At 35.0% G+C, this 15,954-nt stretch overlaps 1 protein-coding gene across 5 annotated transcripts in view; it reads right to left on the reverse strand.

Moving 5' to 3' along the window:
• Positions 1-1,005: 1,005 nt before the first annotated feature.
• The window catches only part of GALNT3 (polypeptide N-acetylgalactosaminyltransferase 3), a 98,782-nt gene continuing 83,833 nt past the window's right edge, over positions 1,006-15,954 (reverse strand). For all 5 annotated transcript variants that reach the window (XM_040475258.1, XM_040475254.1, XM_040475257.1 and 2 more), the window contains 7 exons: positions 14,795-15,029; positions 14,193-14,310; positions 12,475-12,675; positions 10,117-10,248; positions 9,805-9,906; positions 4,087-4,239; positions 1,006-2,981 (listed from right to left, as the gene is read on the reverse strand). In XM_040475258.1, coding sequence (XP_040331192.1) covers positions 2,859-2,981; positions 4,087-4,239; positions 9,805-9,906; positions 10,117-10,248; positions 12,475-12,675; positions 14,193-14,310; positions 14,795-15,029 — 1,064 coding nt within the window. In that variant the 3' untranslated portion in view covers positions 1,006-2,858. The remainder of the gene's footprint in view (positions 2,982-4,086; positions 4,240-9,804; positions 9,907-10,116; positions 10,249-12,474; positions 12,676-14,192; positions 14,311-14,794; positions 15,030-15,954) is intronic.

A 15,954-nucleotide genomic window follows, 5' to 3' on the forward strand; every position in this document is an offset into this window, starting at 1 on the left:
ATAAAAAAAGATATGTATCAAATATTTTTAATTTAAAACACATACGTTCATTCCTACATTTGTATGCATATTAGTTTCTTCACAAACATTCTATTGTAAGGCCTTCTGTGTATATTAATTTCTTCACAAACATTCCATTGTAAGGCCAAGGCCTTTTATTTGAGTATGAACTGGCTTATGAGAATTATGCAACATCTTTCATGCACAAACCACACTAAAAACACATCATTTGAAGATACTTTGTTTTGTTTTTTTAAAAGTAAATTGGAAGCAATTTGAGTAGACTCTTCTGAGATTTTTGTTTTCTCTAATTCTCATCCAAACATAATGTAGCAGCATTTTTAAAATAATTTTATTATTTTTTAGTTTTCCCATTCAATCTTGTTTTCTTAGAAATAACAGTTCCCTATATTTTCAGATGGTGTACACAGTATTTATAATTAAACTGCCTATCAACAGTAAGGCCAATTCTCTGGCAATCTAGTGTCTTAAAAATTCATCATTATTGATTGTAGTAATAGGCAAGTTTAGTATATTGCTTATTTTCTCTCATGGCTAGTCACATCCAGTTGTAAGTCAGCCCACCCAACAGGTTAACCCTGGCAGGTTTGGCAGTGTAGAGTTCTTGGGACTTGGTCCTCTGGAAAAAAGGCAGCATGCCAGGTTTTGTAAAGCAACTATACCATTTGCCATGGTCACTTGAAACTGAACAAAAGCTCCACAATTTCACACTTGTGTATATTCAAATCTCTCAGGTAGATGGCAACCAGACTCCATAAATAAATGCTTGTTACCACTGTTTCAAAACTGAGACTTTTAAAAGCAACTACGTCTATCTTGAAGGGTAAATCCCTAATGAAATTAGTTATGTGACACCTGAACAACAGTCTAAGGCTTCCAAATTAGGTAAGAAGGACTCTCCTTTGATGCATTTAATACAGCCATAATAAAATCAACTAAATAGATTTTGGGTGAGTCTTGACATGACAACACATGACTAATACACAGAGTGCACTCAGATCTTTTTTTTTTTAATTTCAGATTTGTTTTGTGAGATATAACAAAATAAGAGCAGTATTTCTTACTCTAGAATAACAAATTGAGAAATTGTGCATTTAAGTGGGCATCAGTGTGTATCTCACAACACATATTAGTTGTATTTAGCTACAGTAATAAAAATGCCTTTACTTTTTAAAGAAATATCAGATATGAATGGCAAGCTGTCACATCATGAAATATAAGTAACAATGTCACTATGCTATTTCAAAATTATTTGTCTGTCTTTCTGCTCCACAAGATCTAAGCTTAAAGGCAACATAAGATTCATTCTGCCTACCTTAACTTTGGGTACAAAGTTAGATACATGATAAATATTAGTTGAATTGAAATATAAGTTGCCATTGTAATACATTAAAGAAAGCAGGTCTTTTAATGTAAGTTCAAAGTTACAATGAGGTGATGGGACCAATAATTTTAAAACATTTCCTTTTGTACAATTGAGGCTCAGTAAGGCTTAAAATACACAGCCAATCATACTTTACTTCTTAAATAAGAACATGGGAGATCTCTATATAAAATGACTGAAAGGGAAAAAAAAAGTGTTAAATCTCCTAAGCAGGCATCACATTTTTTTTTTAAATTACTCTATCAGATGCTCAAGGAAAGTTATCAGAAATTAGTACAAAATGTTCGAAATATCTAACATAGAATCTTCTCCATTCCCCATTTTTTATACGATTACCATGAAATATTTGAGTATTCCTTAAAAATATCTGATGGCTCTACGATAGGTACTTAGAAATTAAATCTACAAAATTCATGCCCTCCCCCATCCAATATGAATTATATATTTTATCCAAAAGAGGAAAGAAATTTAAATCAAATAATTACAACAGTGATAAGGATTCATTTTATTGTGTTTTCCATATAGACAGAGGTTTTTTTGATGAAGAAAAATCTTTACAAAGATCATCTATAATTGAATCAGCACCAAATAAAACTTAGCTTTTAAATGAGTCAGGTATTCTACATTTGGAATTCAATTTCACAAACATTCAAGGTTAGTGACTTTTGGTAAGAAAAAAAGACTAGCAGAAAGGAAAAAGACACCTTTTCAAAAGATAGTAACATAGTTTTTTTTTTTTTTAATTGCTCTGGGAAAACACAGTATAGTTATTTAAGAAATGTCTTTTAAGCAATATTTAAGTGCTTCAAGTCAAGAGGTCTTCAGACTAAAAAATATTTTAAAATTTGCCAAGATACTGCAGCATCAAAAATATTCTCCTTATTCACTTAATTTCATGTTGAAGGAAACATTTGACAGATAAGTAAACAAAAGGCAAAAAAGTTTACCTGCATTTTTATATAATAAATTTTAGATCTATAAAAATTTCCTGGTTTGTACACAAAGGCCAATGCTTGACCTTCATTGATCCATTTCTATGTAGTTAAAAAAATACAGTATCAAATCTTTCTCCCTCCCCCCCAAAAAACTAGAAGAAATATTTTAAATTGTGAGTGTGTGAATATAGCTATGCATATCTTTAAGTGCACAAAATACACAAATATCACTTTACTTGGAAAATTATTTTCATCATACTGTAAACATCTCTTTCCCTAAATCTGGACATTTCAAAATAGTCTTTGGTATTCTTAGCTATTGTGCTTTGAAATGGAAACTTAAAAGATTTCTGTAGCAGTGCTACATAGACATTTTAAGATATAAATAAGAAAAATGCACTTGGAATAAGTTATAATTAGCTGCTTTTGCATAATTTTCAACAACTACAGTGTATGCTTAGTCACAGTTTTATGAGAAAGAATATCTTCTTTTTCAACTCCTTAATTTTAAGGAACACTTAATCATTTTGGCTAAAAATCCATTTTTGCAGTGGATCTGACGGATTGCATGACACTAAGCTTGGATGCTCTCCATTTGCTGAAAGGCACATTTTTAAGAATGGATTATATAGAAGTTGATCCTACAATAAAAGGAAACACAATAGGCATTAAATTTCAAGACTCATAGCTAACTGATAAATATGGAAACTACATTATGGTCTCATGGAAGCTAAAGGGAGACTCACATACCAAATGTACATTGTTCTTAACTTTTAATCTTCCTCAGATCAACTATGTCATAAAATCTTGTTGGTTTTTGGTATTTTGGCATTTATGCCACTACTGTTCAATTCACAGAAGGTATTACATAAATAAAGAGATGTAGACAGAGTGAGGGCTGAATCAAGTTTTCAAACAAGAAACATTCCATTGGGATATCCATAAGTGACAAACTCTTTTAAAATATTATGTTATAAAAATCAGTCTCTTATAGTGTTCTGGTAGGGCACAAAACACTTTTTAGGTAAGAACTGCTATGTTCTAGCTAAGCCTTAAAACAAAAACAGAGGGGCACCTGGGTGGCTCAGTCGGTTGAGCATCCAACTTCGGCTCAGATCATGATCTCACAGTTTGTGAGTTCAAGCCCTGCATCAGGCTCTGTGCTGACAGCTCAGAGCCTAGAGCCAGGAGCCTGCTTCGGATTCTGTGTCTCCCTCTCTCTCTGCCCCTCCCCCACTTGTGCTCTGTCTCTCTGACTCTCAGAAATAAAAATTAAAAAAAAAAAACAAACAGAAAAACAGAAAAGATATTTTATACATTCTTCCAATTCTAAATTCATAAAAAAGTTCTAAAACAGGTGAAAAGAATTAATTACTGTAGGTGAGGAAAATATAATGATTTTTTTTCTTTCTGTCAGGATAAAAAAAATGTGGCTGTTGTCAGAAGCCTTATAAGAAACTCTTAAAAAGACAGATATGGGCAACTATTATTAATAATTCACAAAAGTGTTGATCTGTATAAATCATGCTTTCACTAAGCAACTTTACTATTATTTTGCTTCTAAGAGTATTTAATTCCTAGATATATTCTCTTTATCACATTGGTAATATACACAATAACAAAGTTAACAAAGAGAAATTCTGATAGATAACATTAATATGCTATGTTTCACTCATTTTCTCAGATAAGCAATTAGAGCTAATCAAAATAATTACATGGAGAGGTGAATTAATTGCACTCAGTTACCTTTTGGATCTCCCATATCTGTTCTCCACTGGCCACTGTCTTGTGACCTTTGTAGGCACATGCCCTCAGCTGAACAAGACCTTGAGCGGCATGAAGACATAATTCCTTCTGGATGTTATGGCGAATTTCACGTTGAGCCGAGTATTCAAAATACTGTGAAAAGAAGAATGCTATTACTGACTTGTATCCTCAGTTGCAAAATAATGGTCCAATAGTAATAATAATAATAATAATAATAATAATAATAATCACTGAATAATGAAGTCATGTGTACTGAACAAAATAATACAATAAAAGTAGGCATTAGAAACATAAGCTGAGCTTTTATGACAGAAGATGCTAAATGCTTTTCCAGCGTATCAGCAATAGGTAGTTACTTAAGAATGTATTGTCTTCCTTTCATGTCAGAAATAGGAGGTTATCAGGTGGGATGGAGGCTAGCTAGGACAGGTACAGCATGGAAAAGGATCTGGAAACTTCTAGCAAGCATATTAATTGCCTCTTCCTCTCTGCAAAGTGTTCCTTTTCTCTTATTCCTCTCAATTAATGGCATTTTCATTTACATTAGGAACAATTCTCCATGTCTCAGTTTCCTTGCCTGTAAAATGGGTAATTTATTTATATTTTTTTCTTTTTTTGTTTTGAGAGAGAGAGAGAGAGAAAGAGAGAGAATATCCCAAGCAGGCTTCACACTCAGCATGGAGCCTGACACAGGGCTCAATCTCACGATTCTGAGATCATCACCTGAACCCAAATCAAGAGTCGGACACCTAGCTGACTGAGCCACCCAGGCACCCCTAAAATGGGTAATTTAATAGTTCCTACCCTACAGTGTTATGAGGATAAAAGGGATAATAAGTGTAAAACACTCAGAACAATAACTGGTACATGGTAAGCTTTTAATTCATTTTAGCTGTTATTACTAGGATTGATGTTTCTCTCTCCCCATATGTCCAGTTACATAGCTTCCCTTAGCTCTACCAAATTTCCTTCTCAGACGTCACCATCCCACTTTCCTTGGTACATCACTTCTCTTATTCAGGCACTCAGAATCTTTACTGTAATACCACCAGAGACCTGCAGTCTCTGCCCCCATAATCCAATTCACCCTGCTGCCAGTCTTTCATAACACTGATTGAATCTCCTACCTCCCTTACTTGAGTGAGTCACTAATGCTAAGAGAAGTCTACACTCCTTAACTGGTACGTGAATTCTCTCGTTTTCAATCTTATATCAACCAATGCCTGAACTGTATGCTATATTCTTTCCGCACAATTCTACCAACGCAGAGCATATGCATCCATAACTCTAAGACTGCTTTACTGTGCTGTGCCTGAAATATCCTTCTGGATCCTTCTCTGCCTAGCTAATTCCTTTTCAGCCTCAAAAATCCAATTCAAATGTTACTTTGCTTCTTTAGTTTCCCTGAATTTGTCCTACTGAACAAAATTACACCCGTTTCAGGGTTCCCGTGGCATATGAGAAATAACTTTTATTGCACTCTATCGGAATTGTGTGTGTAGCTAGCTGGCTTCACAGACCAAAGTCAGGCAGTGTATCTAATAATAACATCCATTACAAATCAAATATTTCACAATGTTGACATTCCAAAGATAAAATAAGTGAACATAATGGATTTTTAATAATGAAGTGATCAGTCTTAGCACTAATATTTATTGAGCCTTTATTATGTGCTAAGCAGGGGCTGTTTTAAACCCTTTATGTGTATTAGACTAGGCACTTCACAAACATTAGCTGAATTAACCTTGAGTTCCCCTGATCTTGGCCTCATGCTTAATTTAGCTCCTTCCATAAATATATCCATCATTTTTATAACTGATAGTTCTTCAGATGTAGACACTGAAAGAATAGGAGTATAGATCATGAAAATAGTACTTTGGCTAACATTCCTCAAGAAAGATAAATCTTAGAATTTCAAAGATGGTGTGAAAAGTAGGTCCAGTATCTTAGTTTACCCATGTTATATATTTTTTAATCATTAAAAGGTAGTTATAAAGAATAGGAAAGAGTTGAAGATACTTAAGCAACCAAAAGAATGTATAATTAGCTAGCGGGGGATAGTGGAGAGACATAACTTGGAACCAGGACAAATGCCCTGGAGTAGAAAGTAGCAGCAGCAAAGCATTACGTGTTACAAAGCCATAATGACTTACACGGCATTATTGCACCAGTATATTTGATCAATATAGTCACATTATCAAATTACTTATTTTTAAAATTTTTTTTGAATGTTTATTTATTTTTGAGAGAGAGAGAGAGAGACAGAGCATGAGTGGAACAGGGGCAGAGAGAGAGGGAGACACAGAATCCTTAGCAGGCTCCAGGCTCTGAGCTGTCAGCACAGAATCCAACGTGGGGCTTGAACCCACGAGCTGTAAGATCATGACCTGAGCCAAAGTTGGACGCTCAACCAACTGAGCTACCCAAGCGCCCCTCAAACTACTTATTTTTACTTGGCATACACAAATACTGTTATAATGGAGTTTTTATGTTATAAAATTGTCATTATCTGGTCAAAATAGTAGAAGGGAGCATGAAGAAATGATTAAGTTGGATGACAGATCAAAAACACTTAGCACTAAAGGAACTAAAATTTGCAATGTAGTTTAAATGCAATGCTTGACTTAAAATAAAATTTAAAGGAAAGAAACCAAAATAAAATCGACCACGGTGTTACAGTGCTAGAAATCAGAGTCATCTTCTTAATATTTAAACCAGGACCCACACCTGGGTGGCTCAGCCGGTTGAGCATCCAACTTTGGCTCAGGTCACGATCTCACAGTTTGTGAGCTCATGAGGCTCACTGCTGTCAGCACAGAGCCAGGTTAGATCCTCTGTCCCCCTCTCTGCCCCTCCCCCACTTTCATGTTTTCTCTCTCTCTCTCTCTCTCTCTCTCTCTCTCTCTCACACAAATAAACATTTAAAAAAATGAAACCAGGAAATATTATTCTCCTTCTCAAAACTCTCAGATGGCCTCTGTCATATTCAGAACTAAATCCAAGTTCCTAAGGGAGGTCTGCAAAACCTTCAATGACCAGGCCCTTTATCGATGTCTCTGACCTCATTTCCTACCCTGCCTTCCTGGACCACTCTGCTGCAGCCACACTGACTTGCTGACCGCTCCATTTACCTGCCACTGGCTTCTAGCCTTGCACCCCTTCTGCCAGGATGCCCCCTTCCTGGAACACGGTTCCTCTCCAATTCCTTTAGGCCTCTGCTCCAACATCACCTTTTCAAAGAGGTCTTCCTGAACCTCTGAAAACAAATCCCCCCTCCACCCTGCTCCTCACATTCAAATCACCCATCTATCTCACTTCATTTATCTTTATGCCCCAAATTACATATGTTTATTTCTTCTCCTTCAAGAACACAAGATCCACAAGGTAGGATTTTTCAATACAACAGTGCTAGTTACATTACAGGCTCTAAACAAATATTTATTGAAAGAACATGTGAACTACTTCTCCATCCCCCAAGTTTTATTATTTTTTAAATTTATTTTTATTTTGTTAAGATTATTTATTTTGAAAGACAGAGATAGTATGAGTGGGGGAGGGGCAGAGAGAGGGACAGAGAGAAACCCAAATAGGCTCTGTGCTGCCAGTGCAGAGCCCAATGTGAGGCTCAACTTGGGAAACTGTGAGATCATGGCCAAGAGTCTTATGCTTAACCAACTGAGCCACCCAGGCACCATGCCTTCCATCTAAATTTTTAAAATACATCTATACTGTATTTATAATTTACAAGTGATTTCAGAGAAAAGACTATAAAAACATCTTTGTGGCAAGGACAAGAGAAAAACAGATAAATAATGTATAAGATATTTTCAACTCTTATGATAAAATAAATGTAATGGTAGAGGAAGCTTAGGAAAATTTGTAAGTATTTACATTTAGTGATAAGGTTTTTACAAATGACTGAATACTTATTGTCCAAAAACTTAATTTTAACTAGCATGGTCCAGTATTATTTCCAAAAAAAAAAATACAATTATTTATTTTTCTTCTAATATATAGAAGGCAATGTTATTTTAAAACGTGTGTGTGTGTGTGTGTATTATATATATATATATGCATGCACATATGTAGATATATGTGTGTATAGGTATATATGCATGTGTCTATACCTGTGTATATGTGTGTATGTGAATCTCCATCACATTCTATAATTATATCTCAATCACTAGCTATGGCTTCTGGGCTTCTGTGTTCTCTACCCTCAGTAGATTAGTTGGTTTGATGAGAAGGGATTAGAACTAGAGTAAGCTGAGGTTAATGACTAGGAAGAAACATGGAAGAGGATGGACCAGGAGATAAACTGATACTTTCTTAAAGCTGACATCACCAAAGTTCCATCCGCTTAAAATAAGACATCGTGAGTATTTAATAGTATGAAAATCCTCCACACACATCTTGAACTCTACACCAAAATACCTGCAATTCACAGAAGAAAGACATACCAGCTCTCCTCCTTAGAACCCCCCTTCACATTCTTCCCATCCTGTTCTCACTCCCACCAGCCATCTCATAACTCCTATGTACCTTTCAAAAAATGTTTTCAAATGTCATCTTTCCAACGAAAATGTATGGGCACCCAGTCTAATTCATTCAGATGCCCTCCCCCATACTCTGGAAGCACTCTGAATGCTTTATCCCAGACCTTATCATGCTGACGGTAACCATTGGTTTTGAAATATAGGTTTCTTGAGGGAGACAGAATCTAAATTTCTTGAACCCAGCAGAATACTTGGCATGGAGGGGTCACTCAGTGAATTTGTTGAATGAACAAATGAGAAGAGTTCAATCCTTCCAGGAGTTAACTTGTAAAAGGCAAGGCAAAGAAGCTAAATGCTAAAATTGTATGTTAATAAGTTCTCTACCCATAGTAGGCCAAACAGTGACACTTGACATTTGTCTTAATTGCTAAAACAGTCAAAGCGTGGTAACAAGCAGATAAATCATCAGTCAAGGATAATCAAGAACATGCCTTTTTTTAATAAAAAAAAATTTTTTTTAATGTTTTTTTTTTAATTTATTTTTGAAGGAGAGAGAGACAGAGCATGAGCAGGGGAGGAGCAGAGAGAGAGGGAGACATAGAATTTGAAGCAGGCTCCAGGCTCTAAGCTGTCAGCACAGAACCCGATGTGGGGTTCGAACTCACGAACTGTGAGATCATGACCTGAGCCGAAGTCGGACGCTTAACCGAATGAGCCACCCAGGTGCCCCATAACATACCTTTTTGTAAAGAACATATTGAAATAATATCATGATCTACAAAAATAACTTATAATACTGCTCTTCTGGTATCACATTTAATATAATTTGCTATCAAATGCAGTTAAATATAGCCTTTATGTATAATTTTGCAAAAGCACCTTGCCAATAGTCCCAAAACATCAAAGACCCACATACAAGATCCTGTTTTTTTTTTTGTTTTTTTTTTAATTTCAGATGCATGACTCTATTATTTTCTCATTTGCCTTTCTACTGAATGGGTAGGCAACTTCAAATTGTTTTCCGAGTCAGGATGAAAGTCAAAACAAAGTATGCAACAACTTTAATATTAATTGCCAAACATTATTAACCTAAAAGCATTTTAAATACCAATTTATACCAAAATATAAAGCTGATTTGGGACTTCTGACAACTTATTTGTAAGAGCCAACAAAAAGGGAGGATTTTTAGCGCAGTGCTCACCTGGTTTCCCCCAAGTCCATGGCATGTATACAAAATTAATGGTTTGCCTCCTTGATTATTTTCTCCAACATCCAGACACAAAGGCTGACCAATGCTTTTAATCTAAAGGGAAATTTTCAAGTTATAAGAATGTTTTTTAATCTATGTGGTTTATATATTTTTTTCAGTTAATTCCAGGAAGTAGTATTAATAAATAGTAATGTAAAATCTCAAAAGCAATAAACCGGGAAGTATTTCAGCAATTTTCACTGAACCACATAAATGTTTGTGGCAAGGCATAAACCAAGTAAAAAGGAGGAGGAAAACACTCACATATCCAGATATAACAGGATTAAGGTCTGGCACATATGCTTCTGGATAAATAGTGTTCAGATACCACGTGAAATTTTTACATTGAAGGCGGTGCTTTATTTCAAATCTTTTTGAAAGATCACCAAATGATTTCTGGAGAAAGAGAAGAAGTAAAAAGAATGCTTAATCAAAGCAGCACTGATAAAGTAGTTTAAATGCTACTATTTGTGTTTACATTTGGATCTTAAAGAAAAAAATTCTGGGCCAAAATGCAAGATGCAATTTAAAGTATCCACCATTTATTCAGGCAACAAGTATGCCTGCCTGCTTGTCTCTGCCTTCAAAGAGAGTCACGTTACCACTGTGGTGCTGACGTAATACTATTTTATTCTTTCTTTGTGGTACCAGACATCCCGCATGGGCAAAAGGTGTCTAGAGAAATGCTGTGGGCCAAGAAATGGTAGTGGGGGCATCCAAAATGGATCTTAATTTTATACCCAAAAATGATCTGTAAAGTGAGGTGTGAGGAAGCAGGTATAAAGAAACAGTTGCCAATACAATGTAATTTATATCTCTTCTCTAGTCAAGACTACAAAAAACAACACAGTTGGGAATATATTTTTTTTCTAGTTTTAAATGGGTTACTTACTCCTAACAAAATCTTAAACATAATAATGTATTAGTAGAAAAAGGCAAGTTTTTAATAACTGCATTTTATTTTCCTTTATCATGAAAGGACTAGGAAAAGAATTTTAAAGAACACTATTAAACTGAAAAGGTATTTGGTCTATAGGCAAAATTTTAAAGGAAAATTATATTTGGTACCTATTATATAGAAAGTTTAAATACTCAAGCTTATCATTTCAGTTAAGAAAATATTTTCTCTGCCAACTTTAATGTCTTGACCAGGGATTTTAGCAAAAAATATAAACTCTAAAGGACTTCTGACTAGCTTATTCATTTTATCACGAGATCTGTTTGCCTTGTGGTAAAAATAGGGGTTTATTGGCTCCCCTGCCCTATTGTGGGAGATAAGCAGTTAGCGCCCACTTGCCTGCTTAGCCAAGTACACAATCTGCCCAATTTGTCCTGGTGGCCTAAGATAAAAAGATAGCCATCTAACCCAGTAGTGCTCTGACTTTGCATGCCACTGGCATGTTACAGGAAGTTACTGGAGACCACAGAAAAGCTGGAAAGAGGTAACCAGACCTTTCTTTATGACAGTCAAAATGTTGATGCCCTTTAATCTCAATATATACCCTCTGCAAATCAGCACTGTTTCTTAAAAAGGGGGTTGGATGCCATTCACTGAAGCATGTTTTTAAAATGTTGAGCTTGTGAACCACACCCAATATTGAACCTGTTGGAGCTCGGTTCTAATATCTTAAGCATTACAATTCTGCACAGCTTTTACTATGACGGGTCAGTAACAATAGTGCCATACATTTGTGAGCACTTACTTCTTTATTTCATAGCTACTCTGGGAGACAGGCAAGTGTTTCATCTCTGAAAACAGGGAAGCAGAGAGAAGCTTGGCTGAGCACACACCTCATGTTGGGCCAACTCTCAACCACCTTATGAAGTGTCATCCCATTTTACAGACTCAGAAGGCCTTTGCAAAAGTAACCCCTCCAGTGAGCAGTGGAACCAGAATTTGAAATAAAAAAGCCTTGATACTTCTGGTTTATTCTCCTACCACAGTCTGACATTGTCTCCATCTCCAGTTCAAAGAGCCACTTAGCACCTTTATTTAGGTGTTAATCACATCACCTAAAACCAGTTAAAAGTGGTTCCACTTAACCATATTCTTTGGGTAAAATACTACACCAAAGCAGTTACAAAAACTAAATATCTTCCATACTTAAAGAGTAACATCAAGTGGAATGCCTAAATTTTTAAAAAGGCATTTTACTTGATTTTTCCTCAAGAAAAAAAAAGAAAACATTGGCATCAATCAGTTATGTGTGTGTGTATACACACACACATACACACAAATATATATAATATATATAAATATTATATATTTATATATAATATATAAATATATAATATTTATATATATTTAATAAATATTTAATAAATATATATAATATTTATATATTATATTATATATATATATTTGAGAGAAAGAGCACGTGCATGTGCACACGAGGGAAAGGGGCAGAGGGAGAGAGATGACCTGAGCCAAAATCAAGAGTCAGACACTCAACTGACTGAGCCACCAGGTGCTCCAATAAGTTATATATTCTGAGTTAAAAAACTCAATTTCAAAATTAACTTTTAAAAATGTTTTGCACTTGAACTGACACAAATAAGTAAAAGAATATGTGAACTTGATGTGGATTTTTATTGTAATTTAATGATTTAGCTCTAACTTACTTGTTTAACAATTTTTGCTGCATCTGTGTTTCTCCTATAAAATATTTCCTTGTATTCATCCATCCAGACTTCTGCAAGGCGAACTTGGTTGCGAGCAATCACCTGAGTGCCTTTTGGAAAGGTATGAGGGCTTTTGCTGCGAAAGACATGTCCAACAACAGAGCAAGGCATAATCTCCAACTGCCCACCACATTGCCATACCTGATAATTAATGATATTTGTTTAAATTCACAGTATTTTTAAAATATAAAAGTGTTGCTTTTAAATTCACCTTTAAGATACTAATAAAAACAAAACAGAAAAGATTTATAATAACTTCACAAATAGTCTCTGTCCTCTGCCAGTTCAACTTAAATTCTTAAATATAAAAAAACAACTTTATGAAATGGTACAAATACTAAAGACAACATAAGTGTATTTTCAGGAAATATTTCAACAAAATAGTGATTTCAGATCTCTCATAAAAATAAAGCCCCACATTTTTTTTTTTTTTGCAAACAATTATGCAAGCTCTCTAATATATACAAAAGACCAAAGACTCTTCTGTATTTGAATTCTATCTTCTTATACAAGTTATATGGCCACTTCACTTGAACCAGATTCTCTCTTCTCTGGCATGAACTAGCAGTCTTGGAGTAAGTGGACCCAGACTCTATTCACTCCTTGCATATTCAATTTTCTAATTTAGAAAACAATTCCAGATAATACCAAAGTACAATCTTTTAAGCTTGTGAAGTAGTTGGTCATTATTAAAGACTCATACCTATTTAGAGATAGAGGGACAAAAAAACTTATTTGCATTATCTCTAAATAAAATGAAAAATTATTAAATCAATACTTGCTCATTTAAAAATCTTAGCAATCAGTTCTGCCATAAACAGTCACTAAGCAAAAAATCGAAAATGAAGACATGCTTAATAATCTGTGCTAGCATTAGGGCAAGAGAACATATTCTCTCTCTCTCTCTCTCTTTTGTTTTTAAACAAATGAGAAAACTCAGTGGTATTTTTAATCCAACAAATTGTGCCTGAGATCTAACACGCGCTAGGGGTTGGGAATACTTAAATGGATATAATAAGACCCCTCCCTTGAGCAGTTCAAATTTGGCTAAGATCATCATTGCCATTATGTAATGGAGCCAGAGCTAAAACTTAAATCTTCTAACTACTAGTTCAGTTCTTTTCCCAGTACCTTCCAGTCTAAAGGATGAAAGATGAATGATAGAGTCATTGCAGAAAATGAATCATGAAATGAAATAAGTGTATGTGGAGACCATCCAAAATTTTTGTTTTGTTTCTCATATTAACTTTTAATATGTATAGGGGAAAAAAAAGGTCATTTAATCCAAAGAGTTAAGGTCTTTTTAAAATTATACATAAATGTTTTTCCATTCTGACTCCCTTGATAATCAACTCATTTCCTGAAGCACTAGATTGAATTATATTTATCTTGGCTGGAATTCAGTTGCTACAAATGCATTAATTGGTGCTATTGGCTGGACACAGGAGTTTAACTGATTCCTCTTGTTACACTGGCCGCAACGAGTAAATATATTAAGTTAACATTTTGAAAAGAAATACCCGTATTCTAAAAGTTCTAGCAATTGAATTTTAGAAGCACAAAAAGTAGAGACTGCACACATCTAGGATAATCATATCAGCCAATTAGAACAAAATGTATATTTTATTGTCTAATATGCGTTATATTTATAAACTTACTCTGAAAGACATTTCTATATTTTCACCTCCCCAGATTTCCATTTCTTCATCATAAGTTCCAATATATTCAAAATATTCTTTTGATATGGAAAAAAGGCCTCCTGCAAAAGTGGGTGTTCTGAAAAATAATCCATTGTCAAATTTTGTTATAAAAATAAAATAAGGAAAAACAAGTTATTTAAAGAGTGACTAAATCAAATCACAAACAAATTAGATCACAATTTCAAGAAGTTTTATATTGGTTAATAGAAACTAAAAATGCTACCTTCAGAGTCAAGTTTTATGGGGAAGCGGGGAGGGAAGTACTTTAAATATATTTTCCCAGAGAAACAAAATTATTAAGTGTCTTCTAACCAACTCTAAAGATTCTTTACTAATGATTATGAGAAGACAAAAGGCCTCACTGATTCTACTTCCTATTCGGTAACATCATGTGTAAGTATATACATAAATGGCTTCTCTATTCCCAACATAGGATGTGTGTGTGTTTCTTTATTTCATTAGTGTGAATTACCTTGGAGGCAAAAACTGTGAAAAGCAAAGTGTGAATACATATTCAAATAACTGAACTGCATATAAGACTTTGGGAGCAATCGTCTTACTTAATTGGGTAGGTTTCATCTTTCCTTCTTTGCCTCTCGTGATCAGGAAGCGATTCCCAGCCAAAGGAAAGGCTCCAGTCAAAGTTTCCACGGTTGTGATTGCTTCCATAAGGAGAGGGTTTGTTGAATTCAAATGTGTTCAGATCTATGGATGCAATATCCGGACTCACCACGGCAGTGTAATTCTCAGCTATCCTGGCCAACAAAGGTTCTAACCAACCATAGAAACACTCACCTGGAAGGGAACACAATTCTAATTAACCCAACGAAAACACTGAGGGTTTTCTCTTTTGTGGTTTGAAGATGATTTAGAGAAACAAGAATAACAGCCATTCGTGTTTTGAACATTTACATAGGGGAGATTTCTTAAAGGTTTCTGGTGATAAGATGAGGGTTGGATGAAAAAGGTAAGGCACAATTCAGCATAGTTAGGAAAATTTATCTACAGAGGATGTTTTTTTTTTTTTTTTTAACGTTAGAGAGGAAATAAAATGATACTGGTGTATTTAAATTTCAGATGATGTGTTTTCCTCCAAAATGGCCTTGGATCAAAGGTAAGTTTTTGCTGATCCATGCCACCTAGCCCCAAAAGTGTTCTGATTTATATAAACTTGTCTCCCTCAGTAAGGTATAGTAACAAAATCTTCATTTCTCTGAGTCTTAGGAGAAAATAAGCCAACGAGTCAGAATATTCTGATGTCAGCAGTTGGAGAAGGACCAGCCCTAATGGAAAGTGGGGGCAAAGGAATGCCATACAAAGTCTGGGTCCTGGCTGGGGGCCAGGCTCACTTAATACACAGAGTTCAGGAGACTCAGTCCTACCCAGGTCTCCCCATCAGGCAGAATTTGGCAGTTATTAGGAGGACCACTTGGCATCAAGGAGGATCATCAGATACATTTGCCTCAGAGGAAGAATGCCCAGTGTGACATAATTGGAATTTTGGACCAGGAGAGGAAATATTGGAGAATGAACCATTTCCTTTTCAAAACACTTCCCTTGGATTACCTATAGACCTCTCTTCATTTGAGGGCCAGGTATTAAGGGAGTACTGGATATGAAAACTCTAAAGAGACTCAAACAAATCCAAAAGTCCTCCTAGAAAAATTAGCATATGACCAAAACCATTTGCTGGGTCAAACATAATCTAAGGGCTAGTCAG

Source organism: Herpailurus yagouaroundi, unplaced genomic scaffold, assembly GCF_014898765.1.
Source record: "Herpailurus yagouaroundi ecotype Mexico unplaced genomic scaffold, PumYag 140, whole genome shotgun sequence".
NCBI lineage: Eukaryota > Metazoa > Chordata > Mammalia > Carnivora > Felidae > Herpailurus > Herpailurus yagouaroundi.